The sequence below is a fragment of the Myiozetetes cayanensis genome, unplaced genomic scaffold (genome assembly GCF_022539395.1).
Source record: "Myiozetetes cayanensis isolate MyiCay16 unplaced genomic scaffold, myiCay2020 scf9, whole genome shotgun sequence".
Taxonomy (NCBI): Eukaryota; Metazoa; Chordata; class Aves; order Passeriformes; family Tyrannidae; genus Myiozetetes; species Myiozetetes cayanensis.
This window is the reverse complement of record NW_026088185.1, coordinates 13937249-13952405: the sequence shown is the minus strand read 5'-3', so window position 1 is coordinate 13952405 and position 15157 is coordinate 13937249. Positions and strand designations below refer to the sequence as shown.

General features: G+C 43.4%; 1 protein-coding gene across 1 annotated transcript in view; it reads left to right on the top strand.

Moving 5' to 3' along the window:
- The window catches only part of PPP1R1C (protein phosphatase 1 regulatory inhibitor subunit 1C), a 53990-nt gene extending 39184 nt beyond the window's left edge, over positions 1-14806 (top strand). Inside the window, 1 exon segment of the mRNA XM_050339542.1 lies at positions 14356-14806. Within this exon segment, the coding sequence (XP_050195499.1) occupies positions 14356-14444 (89 nt within the window). The 3' untranslated portion in view covers positions 14445-14806.
- The last annotated feature ends 351 nt before the right edge of the window (positions 14807-15157 follow it).

Here is a 15157-nt window from a genome sequence, read left to right as displayed (position 1 = left end):
GATGTGGAAATCATCTCTACATGTTTTTCTGATCAAGTTGTTGAGGTATTTGACCAAGAGCCATCCTCCACAGGATCAGCTAAGAAATATTTTCTAGCTTTCCAAAGGGTAATTAGTATTGGGCTGAGATTGATACAGGCTGAAACACCCGCTTGGCTGCCTGACTGCAGGAGCTTCTGGTCTTCATTTGAACTCTGAAGACTGGCTGACTTCTGCAGTCTGAGGGCTAGCATGGGAAGGAAGGAAGGAACCAGCAGAACAAGATGTTTTCATACTATCAGAAGTTGCCTGGGGCAACAAAAGCCTCTCTGATTACTCTTTTGGCTGCTGTAAGTGGAGATGCAGTCCCTTCAGCCACAGCAAAGCTGACCCCTCTCTCTGGTGCATGTTCTGGCCAGCCTGTGGAGGACCAACAAAAGCCTTTCTGTGCTCAAGAAGCTCCTTCACGCTACTTTTACAGAGCCAGTGCTGCTTCAAACCGCTTCCGAGAGGGGAAAATGGAGTGGAAAGTGCTGTCTGAGAAACAAAATGGAAAGTAGCCAGACATTTGCAACACGATTTTTGCTGTTCTCATACAGTCTTCATTGTGATAGTTTAACAGTGAGTCTTTTGACTGAGAGAAAGTAACATGAGCCTCAACATTTGTCATTTAAAGGGCTCACCATGACAACTGAGTATTGTATGACTGGAGCTAAGAGAAGAGTTAGTAGCAACCAGCAGACATTTAGAAAATTAGTCAGTCCTTGTTGCTGGGTTTCCAAATGAACATTCACAAACATCTGTGGGGCCATGGTGACCTGCTGAATATGCTGATGATCTGGTCTGCTCAGATCAGATATGCAACCTACATAAACCTGTCATATTTGCCAATGCTTCAGATCATTAGTTTTAATTTAGTCATGCACGTTAGAGAGAGAGAAAAAAGGAGATGAAATTGTAAGGCTGAATCATGTCTTGGTCTTATAATCATAACACACATGGGAATTTTTTTCTCCTTCTCAGCCTGAGCTTAGGTATAAAATAATATAACACACACAGGTTTTTTTTCTGATTTATAGATTGCTAAAATGTCAACATAGCTTAAACTACCACAGTGGTGCTCAACATTCTTTTTATTCTAAACATTGGAGGTCCACCATGTCTGCTGGCCTTTGAAGACTCCATTAGCTGTAAATGACAGAGTGACAGCCTGACTTTGCTTTTTCTTGGATAATCTAAGCAGGAGTTTGAGAGTATCTAGTGCACCTATTGTCTCTGTCACTTTGTTAATCTCATATCTCAAAATTTAAACCACATATAATAGTAATTTATGATATTTTATAAACAGTTGCAAAAGCTGACTCTTCTTCCTTTAAAAACAGTAAGAGAAAATCTCATTAACTTCTGGAGGAGTGGGACCAAACCCTATGTAATAAAAAATGTCCTGATTATGTTCAGACCTGTCGCCCACAGGAGTAAGGGTGACCCTTGCATGTTGGTTATCAAGCTTCAAGGGATTGGTTTTACTCCTCCATAATACTTTGGTTAACAAAAGCTGATAGACATGAGTACCATTCAGAGTCCTTCCAAATTTTAGAAAACTTCCAAATGCTGTGTCAAGCAGACTTTTCACAGTTGCCAACATCTGTAAACCAAATTTTCCACATCCATTTACTTTTATTTGATCTTCCCTCCCTCATGTTTTTTCTGTTCACTCACACATATAGAAACTGTCAAGGTCTGGATCTGTGTATTTTATTCCTGTCATGTTAGAGAAAACCTTTTGGTTCTTTGAACTGCGTGTGGCTCAGAGACCACCCAAGAGAGGGCTGCCTTGAGACACACCAGGGCTGCTCCCTTCAGAGAAGCTGAGCAGCTACTCTTGTTGCCAGGTCTGCTTGGGAGCAGGACTAGCCTCCTGCACGGGTCATCTGGTGTGATTATTGAACATGAGCATCAGCAGGTGAAATAATAGCTACCAGGTTGTCAGACTGAAGCCATTCTTCTAGGTGGGAATGAAGAAACACAAGGAAAGGTATGTAAAAGGCATCTTCTGTTTGCAAACAAATATCAGGCATCGTCCAGCTTTTAGTTCATACTCAGTAATCCTCCACTGTTCACTGTATGCCACAATTCTTTTCATATCATATTGATGTTAATGAAGCATCCAGGAGCCCAAGTCAGGGATTAGCTCTATGCCACATAAGCCTTATTCAAACATTTAACAGGAGCTGATTGTTGCACCAGAGAAGTCCCAGCCAGGGTGTAGCAATCAAAACCAGGAATGAATAGAGAGTGCTGGGGAGGAATGCAGCAGTTTGGCAACAAAAATGTTCTTAGGTTGTTTCTGAAATTCCACAATTGAGAAATTTAAGGAGGATTTGGAAATGCTCATGGAGGCTGATAGTTGCACCTCTTCAGAACTGCAGGAGAAAGAAAATGCTAATTTAAAAGTCTAGCAATTTGAGTACACAAACTGTATCATTTCCAGATTTGAGTGCAGATGATGCTCATTATATGCGAAGAAACTTAATTTTCCTTGAAAGCATAAATAGCCACCATTAGTCTGCAATATCTTGGAATGAATCAATGGAGGGAACTCCAAAGGGAAAGTAGTGTCGGGAGCAAATGTGTGTTTATAAAGCTTAAGAGAAGGAGATGTGGTAGTAGTGAAGACCCCAGGATAAGGAGAGTTTCAATGATTGAATAAAGGGTAAAGACCATGTTGGACATATTAAGAAAGAAAAATATGCAAGACAGTTGCATATGGGGACATATAGGCGATTGGGAATCGGAAATTGTGAGCCTAAATCTCAGGAGAAAATGATGGTGTTGTTGATAACAAATGAACATTTTGGACAGGACTGAAAATTGCGAGCTTGATTTTGACCGCTTTGAGATAATGTCTTAGACTTCCACAAGCTTGCATCAAAGATGTACTCTAGAGTTTTAATTTGGATAGAAGTAAGAAACTATCTGTCAGAATCCTTATGAAGGTGTTTACTATTTTTGTATTTGAGAAGTACATGGTTGAAAATTTGGAGTACTTTTAACAGTAGAAAAAAACCTGCAGCCTCTGCCACCTGTCCTCAGAGGCTGGAGAGAGGGAAAAATGACCGTCAGAGGATGGCAAGGGGAAAAGTATTACAACAGTGGAAAGTTGTAAAGAGGGCAAGGAAATGTTAGAGGCAAAGACATCAACAAATTGGAAAGGATGAAGACAGAGACCACTAGGCACTTGTGCCAGAAAGCTTTCAGACTGGCTCCAAGGACAACGGATGGGGTTAATGGTTTTTAAGCATTACTAAGAAAAGCCTAAGCACTGAATTATGACCTGTATGCAAGGAGAGCTTATCTAAACCACCTAATTAAGTAAAAATGGATTAAAGGTTTCAGGAACTGATTGTACAGATGAAGGAGAGAGATAACAGGTTATTTATGCAAAGAGGAAACAAGAGAAAGCTCAAAATAAGTTTTTGGGAAACTGTAGTATTTTTTTACTTGTTTCCTGTCCTGTTCTGGCATGGAACATATGTCCTTCTGTATTTCAGCTGTTTAAAACAAAAAAATTGATATAGTAGGATTTAATTATTTTCCAGCCAAACAACTGATTTTTTTATCAAGAAAGTCGAAATGCCTAGGATGTATTTGTGCAGGGGATATGTTTTGAGTTTTTCCATGACCAGTGATGACAGCTCTGTTTCTTACACCTGCTCCAAATGGGGCAGAAGGAAGGCAAGACATGTATTTCTTGCATTTAAGTAAATTTGTCAGTGTAGTTGGCATGTACCTGACAATGAACATTTGAAGATTAGTAAACCTGCTTTTTAAAAACTTTTATGAAACAGAAAATGCTGAGAATGGAGGCTGAGTAAGCTGTATTCTGTTGAATTGAAGAAAGTCACTGAGACGAAAAGTGTTTAATAATTACTCATCTTCTGTCAAAAGAGATTTCTGCCAGGCAGCTGCTCCTGTGGGTTCTGATGGTCCTCAGCTTCTGCCAGAGGTGCCAAGAGCAGGAAGCATTTCATGCTTCCCACATTGTGGTGCTCCCAGATCTGAGGCTGAGCTGTGCCTGTCTGAGCTGGACTGCAGCACCCATTTCAGGGACAGGCTCAGGGCTGTCCTGCTGACAGTGATCAGCAGAAGGGAGCACATTCCCTAACATGGAACACTGGATGCTTCTGGAAACATCTGGCAAAACCTCTTGCGGAGTTTTGAGAGTCTGTGTTACTTCCATTGTGCAGATGCCTAGCTGAGCAAGAGGGGGATTTCTTTAGAGACAGAGTGCATGGGCTTTGCTTTTATTGCTACAGTATATTTCTTTAATCTGTTATATCTGCAGGCAGTGAGAATACTCTTTTAACTACAGTGGTAGTCAGCATCCTCAGGCAGCACACACAGGCAGTGAGTGACTCAGACAATGATCTACCCCTGAAACTCCAGAGGGAAGATAAGCCATTTCAGCAGCAGGCAGTAGTGTGCCAGGACTCCCTCCACAGGACAGCCAGCTCCTGTATCTTCATCTCAGGAGATTACATGTTTTCTGTTACATTTCTATGCACTGGGTCATGACTAGGGTGTGATTTCCGTGTGAGATTTTGTCTCACAGGTGTATCTGTCAAGTGCAATAAGTGGTCCATGTTCACTGATTTTGGAAACACAATAGCACTTAATCTGATGCAACCCCTTAATGCTATTATTTTCATCCCTTGTGTTTGGAAACAATATGTCACTCATATATATGTGTGTATAGATCACAGTGGACTACATAACCTAATTATGAGTTTGTATGTTTTCCAAAATCAGTACAGAAGTACTGATTTAGTGTGGTCCCACAGTTTTAAGGAGTGAAGAGAAACCTTGTTCCTGAAATCACTCTGACTGGTGCAATTAGGCGCTTCATCCCTTTTCCAGAGAAAGGAGTCATTTGACACTCCCAACTGTAGCATTCAATCACACAATTAATATTAAGACACTGTTATAAACTGTAAGATGGATTTACAGAGTTTTGATTTCATAAAACTCTATAGTTATTTAGGTCGCAAGAAACCTTGGGAAAGCCCACAGTTCAACGTGCAGCATAAAGCAGAATCAGCACCAAATTTGACCAAGTTGTTCAAGGTTTTGTCTAGATCAGTACTGAAAAGCTCCTTGGAGACAAACCTTACATTTTCACTGGGAAAGCACACCAGTGCTTCAGTACACTCACTGAAATAATTTCTTCCTTATATCCAGTCAGAATATACTCTCTTCCAATTCATGAACAGACCTGTCCCTCTTCTAGGTAACTTTCCTTGGTACAGGCAGGCTGCTGTTAGGTGCCCCAAAGTTGCCTGTGATCTGAAACAGCTATTTGTTAATCTGTATCAGTATGGGCCATCCCTATGCCTGGAGGAGGCTGCCCTGGAAGACCTATCAGCTCTTATTGGGCTCTGTCACCTTCACAGGTGCCTTCCACTGCACTCAGCCAAAGACCTGTGGTGGATGCTGATTTTGATGACATTACTTTTGGGGTTTTTCTCTGGGTTTGTTTGTTTATTTCTTGTGGAGTTTGGTTGTGGTTTTTTAAAATTTCCTGGTTTTTGGGTTTTTTGTGGGGTTTTTTGATGTTGGTCTGGTTTGTTTTGGGGGTTTATGTGCATTTTTTTGTTGTTTTTTTGGTTTGGTATGGGGTTTTTGGGTGGGTTTTGAGGGGTTTGTTTTGTTGTTTTTTTAAATCAAGAATTCTTTTCAGTTGAGAAAAAATTAGAAGACATATCAGAGAAGTCAAAACATATTTGACTGATAAATGCAAAACAAAATGTACCACTAAAGAGAATAGGGTTTTTTCCTGTTTAGTTGTGTGAATATATGATGTTTCTTTTGATATTCTCATTTTTGCTGAGGGAACATGAACATAATTCATTTAGCATTGGCATAAAATAGACTTTTTTATTTGGCTGTTATCCTCTTTGGCCAGGTTTGTTTGCATGATAATTTCAAAGTGATTCGAGTTCTGAAATGCTGAAAATCAGCTTGTTTTGTCTGTGGCTCAGCTTTGCCTTTCACTGCTTCCTGAAAATCTGGAAATGTGTTTTTGATAGAGAGAGGATCAGCTCCAAATCATAAAACTAAATACCCTTCAAGCTTCAGGGAATTCAAGCTGCCAACCAGACTTCAATCCTGAGTTTAGTAAATGTCAACACTCTTCCTTGGGCAGTGAAGCGGGGTGAAGGAAGAAGTGTTAAATAGGATGGGGAGCTGCCTTAATTACTTGAGTATTTTTTAATTTTTTTTACTTAATTCAGGAGCACTTTATTATTTCATATCTTGTGACACTGCTTAGCCTTCTAATCTGGTGCTTTGGTCAGATGGAAGGAAGCAAAAGCTGATGATGAAACAGCATGGATGTTATTCCATGACTACAAAAATGCCAGAAAGTTGTTCCATTTGCACTCATAATTTATAACTACCTAGAAATATAGAAATATTATTTGAGGCAGTGACTTCATCTTAAAAGAATTACCAGTTCAAATCATATTAGTGCATGGCTGCTGAATATGGCTTGAAATTATGGGTTTACTTATCAACATTAATTGGATTAAATTACCTGCTCCGAAATAAAAGCCCTTTGAGGAAAAACAATTCCTTGTCTGGCTGGCTTTAGCAGTCTTCAGACAGGTTTTGTTTTAAAGCAGCATAAAGGTAAGTTTGAACACACTGAGTGTATGAAATGGATGCCAGGGGGTGGTTAGAAGGGGCAGTGTTTGGTCTGGAAGGGAGTTTTTTGCTGTCAAGGTGAAGAACAGAACCCCAGTTAGGCTGTGACATTGTGGAGCAGTGTCTGGGCCAGGTGTAGAGGAGATTGGGAACAGCCCCTTGAGATGGCTGGGACCCTGTAAGCCCCATCCCTAATTAAGGGGAGAGCAGGGCAGGGCACCCAGTGAGAGAAACAGAGCAACATCAGGACAGTGCAGGCCTGTGCCTGCACTTCAGGATGGTGAAGGTGCCCACAAATTCAGAGTTATCCATTGCCTAGAATAAGGGACATTGAGGAGACAAAGTGACTCCACAGATCAGCATTTGCAGTCCTCACTATTTGCAACTGATATTATGAAGCTTGTGTAGTTTACATGGAACCAGTACCTTGATATTTCTAACTTGGAACATGTGCTTTTACATACAAACAATATCTTCTTAATATCTCCCTCATCACCCAACAAATATTCTGCTTTTGTTTTGTGTTCTTGCTACGAGTAAAATCTTACAGTCTATGTTTGATGTTCATCTTTATTACTGTGCTTCATCAGTGACCACCAGCCTGCAATATGATGTGGCTGGATGTACTTTTAATCCAAGGGTATGATTGCTATAATTTAACTAAGTATTTTTATTTCTCCAAACAATTTTTTACACTGTAAAAGTCTGATGCTTTGTGCATGAAATGAATCTTTTCAGGACAGCCACCAGCACTTTCTGTCATGCATGTTCGTATGTTACTGACAGGAATTTCTTTACCTGTTGATTCACACTAACATTTCATTGTGTAGTTGAGCACCTTATTTCATAATGAGGGTCAGTTCATTCAGACAACCTGATGCTGTCAGAACATCTTGAGGTTTATATATAAAGACATCAAGTCTTGTGCACTTATTTGTCAGAGCAGGAAGCCCTGGGAGTCTTTACGTCCACGTGACACTGTGGCATTAAATAACTGGCAGAGCTGAAGGCAGGATACCAAATGGAGGTTAGGAAAAATCATGAAATAGGATTAATAGCTACTTGCTATGGGAAAGTCAATGGGCAATGCTCATTGATGAAAATTCCCTCCATTTACTACAATTTCATATTTAATATTACAATCAAACTACATAACCAAAAGTCTTTACTTATCGCGGGTGGGGTTCGGTCCCGCGACAGACCCAGCGGCACATCTTGTATGGGAAACAGGACACACACACACACAAGTGTATGTGACCCACAAAATGGCGTTTATTAGAACAAGAAGACAGTTTATATACAGGGGGATACAGAAGGTTCAGGAATAGAGGTGGGTTTCTTGCTGGGGAACCTCAAATCCCGTGAGCTAGTGATAAGTGAACTTGGAGGGATAGGCTGCATAGAATATGTCTGGTCACGCCAGGGGAAGGGAGAGCTTAGGGAAGAATGGAAGGATTGTCCTGGGGGCAGAGACATGGGAATCTGCAAAGGCTGCAAGGCTGCGGCCTTGTAGCTGGGTCCCAAGCAGTTCTGCGCAGCTGCAGTTACTAGGAGACTTCGATAGAGATCTCTTCTTCTGAGCCTTCCTTGTAGTTCTTTTGCATCTCTCGCCACTCTCTGTAGGCCTCTTCTGGTCCACCCCTGACATTTCCCCCTTCTCTGTTTTGTGAAACTGGAAAAGCTTGGGAAAAACTTTTAGTCATGGATTTTTTAACACAAAAAATTAGACAGGGAAGGAAGACAAGGATGGAGAAAGTGACAATTAGAAACAAAATGATTCCTTTAACAACCTTGTTGGCCCAATCAGAAAGGGAAGGAAAGTGAAGCCAGCTAAAGAGACCTGAAAAACCTTTGTCTTGGTTTATGGTGATGCCATTAACTAGTTGTTTTAGAGTGTTGATGCTTTGGAACACACTCTCAGAGTGGTCTGAGAAGTTCAGACAACACAGCCCTTCAAATTCTTGGCAACCATGGCCGTGGGCAAGAAGTAAGAAGTCAATGGCTGCTCTATTTTGGAGAGTAGCTTCTTTGATTTTCAGGGTGTCTGCTAGCAGGCTCCCAATGGCGAGGGAAGTGGCATTGGCTTCGCTGGCCATCCAGCAGGCCATGTGGGCTAGAGTGGAGAGGGCTTTGGCTGCACCAATGTTGGCAAGTGGAAAACTACCCCAGAATTTCTGAGTATGGGACCAAGTTTGAAATTTGGGGTCACAGTCTGGTGGAACATGGATGTTTAGTTTATCCTCCTTGGCTGGATTGTTTTGAGGGGCCTTACGTGCCGGTGGTTTAGAATCAGGCACGACTGGGAGTGGTCTAGATTTGGTGCGCATTAAAATGTAGGATCTTTTGTTTCGAATGAGTTTGGGTCTGTCAGAAATTTGGTTCCTGATTATTTGCAATTTAGCTGGGTTGTACAGAGTAAGTTTTCCAATGGTACATGGCCCTCCCACTGGATTTTTCGGGATGCCTTGCCACGTTCTATCACCACAGATAAGAAAGTAGGTGGAAGGCAGTTTTGTGGGTCTAGAGAAACGTTCAGTGGGAAGAGGGTAAGGTTGGGAGTAATTGCACCATGCGGTGGTGTTAGTATAGATGGAAGAATTGGGGGATATGTTAGGTTCTAGGGTAAGGCGATTAGTAGTGGGTGTGAACCTAAAGCAAGTGGTAGCTACAGATGAGCCTAAAAGATCTAATTCTTGGGGATCAGTATCTAGGGTACCTAGACGTAGGAGAGTTTGGGAAATAGTGTCTGGGGAAGGAAGGAAATTATCTACAAGGGAAGTGTTTTGGATAAACCTGTTCCACTCAGGTATACCCACGAGACAGCTTTTAAAAGGATGACTCACGCTGTCGAGGGAAAGGCACATTGTGTCTGTGTTGGTGGCTTTGGCTAAGGTGATCCTCATCCCTTGGCTCGGATGGGCTCCCCATCTCTGTTGAAAATGGAGCGGCAGTAGCGTGCCCAGTGATACCCCTTCTTGCATATGGGACACAGGGTCCTAGGAAACTTGGGGCTAGGATCTGGGTTAGGGCAGTCTCGTGTAAAGTGTCCTGCCTGCTGGCATTTGTGGCACACACTATTAGCTCTGTGTGCCTCCATGATTGCTTCTGTGATGGCTTGTACTCTGACTGGTTCTGCCTCAATCAGTGCATCTGCTATTATTTTGCTTTCATATTTGCTTGAGCCAATGTCTTTACAGGCTTGTATCATGGACATGGGTGTGGGGTTCACCAAGGAACGGAGAACAGGCTGACAATCTTGGTTAGCCTGTTCTATAGCTAATCGGATAAACAGGGCATCCTGGGCCTCTAAAGGTTTCACTTGCCGAGCTATTGCTTCCCTCAGCCTGGTGGCAAAGTCATAAAAGGGTTCTTTAAGGCCTTGCTGTATGTGTGCAAATGAAGGAGAAGTGGTTGAGGCCTCTGCCACAGCCTTGATGGCTTCTAAAGCCAGGCTTTTTGTTTTATCTAGCCTGCCGAAGGGTATCCTTGCCTGCATTCTGCTGGAAGAGTAGGGACCCTCCCCGTACAATTCATTAATTAAATCTTCCACAGGCACTCGCAGTGCATGGTGTGAGTTCTCAGCATATTGCCTTATGAGTTTTTTCCACTCTTGTTCAAAGAGGGAATACTGCATTAGGTTTAAAATCCCTTTGGTAATTACCCGTATGTCAGTTGGTGTCAGGGTGTATGCTGCAAATAAGGAATCTAGCATTCCAGAAACAAAAGGAGAGTTTAAACCATAGTCTGTAACCGCTTTTTTCGCGTCCCGTAGGATGGGGTATGGGACCGGTTCCCATTCGGGGTCGCGATTGCTTTCTCGGAAAACCGGGAAAACTTTCAGCAATTCCAAGTCCCCTGCATCTTCTGCTTGCTTTCTCGGACCCTGCCACTTATTGCTTGCGGTAGGGGAGTCACAGCCTGTGTTGCCACCGGCTGGGGTGTCTGTTGTTGCAGGGTTTCTACTCGCGGCACGGTATCCATGGGTGCAGTCAGAGAAACGCAGGCTCCGGCTCCTCCCCCCGGGGCGGGCGCTGCGTGGTCTCGGGGAATGAGGGGGCGTGGAGTCAGGGCTAGAGTCACTTTGTGCGCTGACCTCATCCCGGGGTGGGGGCGTGCCTAGCTGTTTCACGCGCTTTAGGGTGGGGGGGTGGTTGTCCGCGCTGTCTTGTGAGGGCGGTGGGCGGGGTTTGGTAGTTTTTTCGGGCTTTTTGGACGGAAGAGTAGGGCTTTCGTCGTTACTTTTGGCATGTCTCTGGTTTTTCAAATGTGGAAGGATGGCACGCCACGACATGAGAGAGAGACCTGCATTTTTATCGCCCTGTTCAAAGGCATGTCCCAGCGTGTCTCCTAGTTTGTACCACCGCCGATAGGTTAATAAATCTGGGGAAATGAGCTTGTTCTTGGAAAGCCATTTCGTTAAAGCTTTGAGGGACTTTTTATCTATGGGGTGACCCTCAAAGAGTAGTATGGCTTTAATGCGTTTATAAAACTGCTTTTCTGAGTTGGAAAGTGTGTTGCCCATATTGAAAGTAGAAGAAAAGGATTCTAGGATCACTCACAGGCTATCTTCAGCGAGGCGGTTCTCCAAACGCAGTCTGACGCTGGAGCGGGCTGCGACTACGATTCCCAGTGGCGTGTGCGGGGGCGCGGGGATCGCGGGAGCCTGGGCGGTTCCGCTGAGGCACTGCTCGGGTCCCGGCGCGGAGGGGGGCTGGGCGCTGGTTCCCGGCGCGGCGCGGCTCCGCGGCGGCTCGGCGTGGCGGTGCCGTCCGAAGCGGCGGCTGCCCGGGCGGCAGGGGGGGACAGCTGCGCTGCTCGGGCGGCGGCGGCGCGCGGTCCCGGTTCCTCTCGCTCGGCGCGGGTTGTCCCAGCACCGGGGTCTCACGCAGCTGGTTTCTCGCAGTAACAGCGGCTGAAGACTGAGTGGGCAAAGCCCACTGGTGGCTTCTGTGAGTGGGGTCTTTGGGATAGACCGGACTCCGGAAATCCAAGTCTATCAGTAGCTCTCGGGAGCTGAGATCTCTCTTAATATAAGAAAGATGAGTTCGAGCTCCACGTTCAGAGCGCCATTTATCGCGGGTGGGGTTCGGTCCCGCGACAGACCCAGCGGCACATCTTGTATGGGAAACAGGACACACACACACACAAGTGTATGTGACCCACAAAATGGCGTTTATTAGAACAAGAAGACAGTTTATATACAGGGGGATACAGAAGGTTCAGGAATAGAGGTGGGTTTCTTGCTGGGGAACCTCAAATCCCGTGAGCTAGTGATAAGTGAACTTGGAGGGATAGGCTGCATAGAATATGTCTGGTCACGCCAGGGGAAGGGAGAGCTTAGGGAAGAATGGAAGGATTGTCCTGGGGGCAGAGACATGGGAATCTGCAAAGGCTGCAAGGCTGCGGCCTTGTAGCTGGGTCCCAAGCAGTTCTGCGCAGCTGCAGTTACTAGGAGACTTCGATAGAGATCTCTTCTTCTGAGCCTTCCTTGTAGTTCTTTTGCATCTCTCGCCACTCTCTGTAGGCCTCTTCTGGTCCACCCCTGACATTTACTTCTACAAAAAATACCATTCCATGAAGCTTCGTCATACTAACTGTATATCACAGACCTTCTTTTCTGTCCCCAGCTTTCCCTTTCTCATCTTTGAAAATTATGTGCTCTGGCTCCTAGAAGTTCCTGTCTGAAACACTGAAGAGTAGCTATCACAGGGGTACTGCGAACTGTGCAAGAAATGGCTCTGTAACATATATAATATAATTTGTCTCAAATGTCCATTAACATATAGATAGGTGAAATCATATTTAAAGTGTTTGCCTTACTAAAGGGTATTGCTAAAGAGGGGGTGCTAAGAGCTTGGTGGTAGCTGAGCATCAAAGTGTTTCTTCATGTATCACAGTTACTTAATTGGAAATGGTTGGATTATTGCAGGGTCCACTTACAAGAACTGTAGCCTGGGAGTGTTAATGTATTTGTTTGGTTTACATCTGAACAACAGTTTCCCAGGGAAACATGTACTATTGTTTGTGTGGAGAAAAAAGTGAGGGGAACCCAAGGCCCAGCACAGAGTGATGGGCTCCTGCTAGAAGTGGAGGTGACTGTTGTACAACCCCTTGTAAGATACCATATTCAGTTACTTGTAACTTTCTTGAACTGGAATAACTTATGTTGAAGTTTTTTTTCAAGTGATAGAAATGGAAAAAGTCTATCCCATACTTTGGAGTGGTGTGGACATAAACAGTGAAACGTAGGAACCTTCAGGTTTAGTGGCAGCTGGCTCCATGACTCTCAGACATACACCATCACCAATTCCTCTAACCCATAATTAGAGGTAATCTGGATCTGGATCTTACCCCATAAGGGTGCACACCTTTTTGAAAACTGTGCCTTTACAAGTGCTATAACTTGTAGGGTGCTTGATTCTCTAGCAGTAGCTGTCTAAAGCAGCTGTGATGTAATTCTCATCACAGAGAGGAAGTGATACAAAAGGGAAGCCTTTTTTCCAGCAGTTAGCAATGGTGACAAGAACAATGTATGATCTTTAATGAAACCAAACATTTTTTATGTTAGGACAGTAATGACACCAAGAAACCTAAAAAGGCTTATGTTTCATTGAAATCAACAGTTATGTTCCTACTTTGTTTTTCAAAAACTAGGGGCCCAGAAGTTAATCTTGTGCATTTGCTCTTCAAATCTTTTGAAAATAACAACTCCTCATCTGCAGTCTGTCATGTCTGCCATTGTTTTAGCTTGATGTTACCTCCTTTTCCTGCTTGAATTCTTCTATCACAACAAGGCAGAGCTGAGAAAATGGGATTTGGCCCATTCATTGAGACCTGCTTGCTTGTACTGAACATGGGATACAGAAAATAACTTTGTAGTTTGATTAATTTTCATAGAGTCTACTTCACTTATTGGCTGAAACCAGCCAGCAGTAGGTAATTCAAACTTCCAAATGTCCTATGATAGGTATTTACCCTTTTCACACAGCCCCACATGGTATTTGGAGGTCAAAAAGAACACATTCTCCATGTAAGAAATGATCCAATCTTGTCATGGCTTTGGTGCCAGCAGTGCCCTCGCTGTCAGGTGCAATTCTCTCTTGCATCAGGACAGCTCTGCAGGTGGTGGGCAGGCTGTGGGGATGCACACTGGAGAACACCTCTGGTGCACACGGGAAGTTGGGATCATGCAAGGGATCGTATGTGAGCCTTCTGACCTTCATCAGATCAGCCTCAGAAAGAAGATCCAGATGAAATCTGGTAGAATAATTTCCATTCATACAGTCTTAGAAACTTTTCATGCTTGAGATGGGCAACACTAATCTGATCAAAGGTTACAAAGGAAAAAAGAGAAGCAAATACTGTTTTGAGCCAATATTCAAGGAAGAGAACATTTCTATTATAAATACAACATAGTATTATTTGAACTAAGAAGTTTGTGAAAAGAGGAGTCAGTATGGGCATTACACTTGAGATTATTTTGGTTTTTTGTTTGTTTCTTCCTTGACAAAAAACCAACCAAACAAAAAACCAAACAAAAATATACACAAAACAAAACAAAACCCCCAAAAATAGCAACCCCCCCCAAAAAAAAAACCAAACCCCCAAAACACAAAAAACAAACACACACACAAAAAACGAATACAACTTTAATTGTGACTTTTATATTTTCAGGGATTAAGCATCTGAAGAGTCAGAGTGATTCGGTGTTTCCAGAAGAAGAAGAGGGAGCTGGTGAAAGGGAAGAGGAGTGGGGCCATTAACCAGGGCAGAGCTGTCCCGAGCCCCGTCACGGAGAGTAACTGAACTGCGGGGCCGTGTGTGTGCCAGACCCTCCACCGCCCGCCCCATGTGCTACCAGGGCTCCCCGGAAAGTGCCCTCTAATGGGCTTCACAGACACCTGCAAATGTGTCCTGTGACCCCTATACCTGAAGATAAAACAGTTATTTTAAAGTAATTTTTCTTTCATTTTCTATGACTTAGAAATGTAATCTGCAAACGTGTTAGCTACCTGACATCAGTACTGCCAGAGCTTGACTACTGCGTGTGAGCTGTACTCTAAGGCTTGTTGTAAATAAAACTGATTTAAAAGGTACAAAATAAATAAGATGTTAATTTCGACAAGACTGTCTGTTGTACAGAGGGTTTGTCTAGCACACAGAGAAATGATCATGTAAAATGATATTTTCAGTTAAGGGCAGCTTTTACCAATGTTGGTGGAGTTACTTGCAGTAACGTGGATGGAAACAAGGTAACAAAGTAAGCAGAGGTGGTTCTTTGTCTGTAGAAGGATGCAAAGACACTCTTCTCTGTGTTCCCTGGATATGTGACGCTTAAAGTAATAATGGCCAGTCTTCGCGAGCGAAGATCCGGGGAAGGTCTTTACACCTTCCAGCCTGCGCATTGGATTTTTTAGGTGAGACACAGTGTGCGCGGAACTGAGCCCACCCTTTAATCCTAAGGTTCATCTGCCGG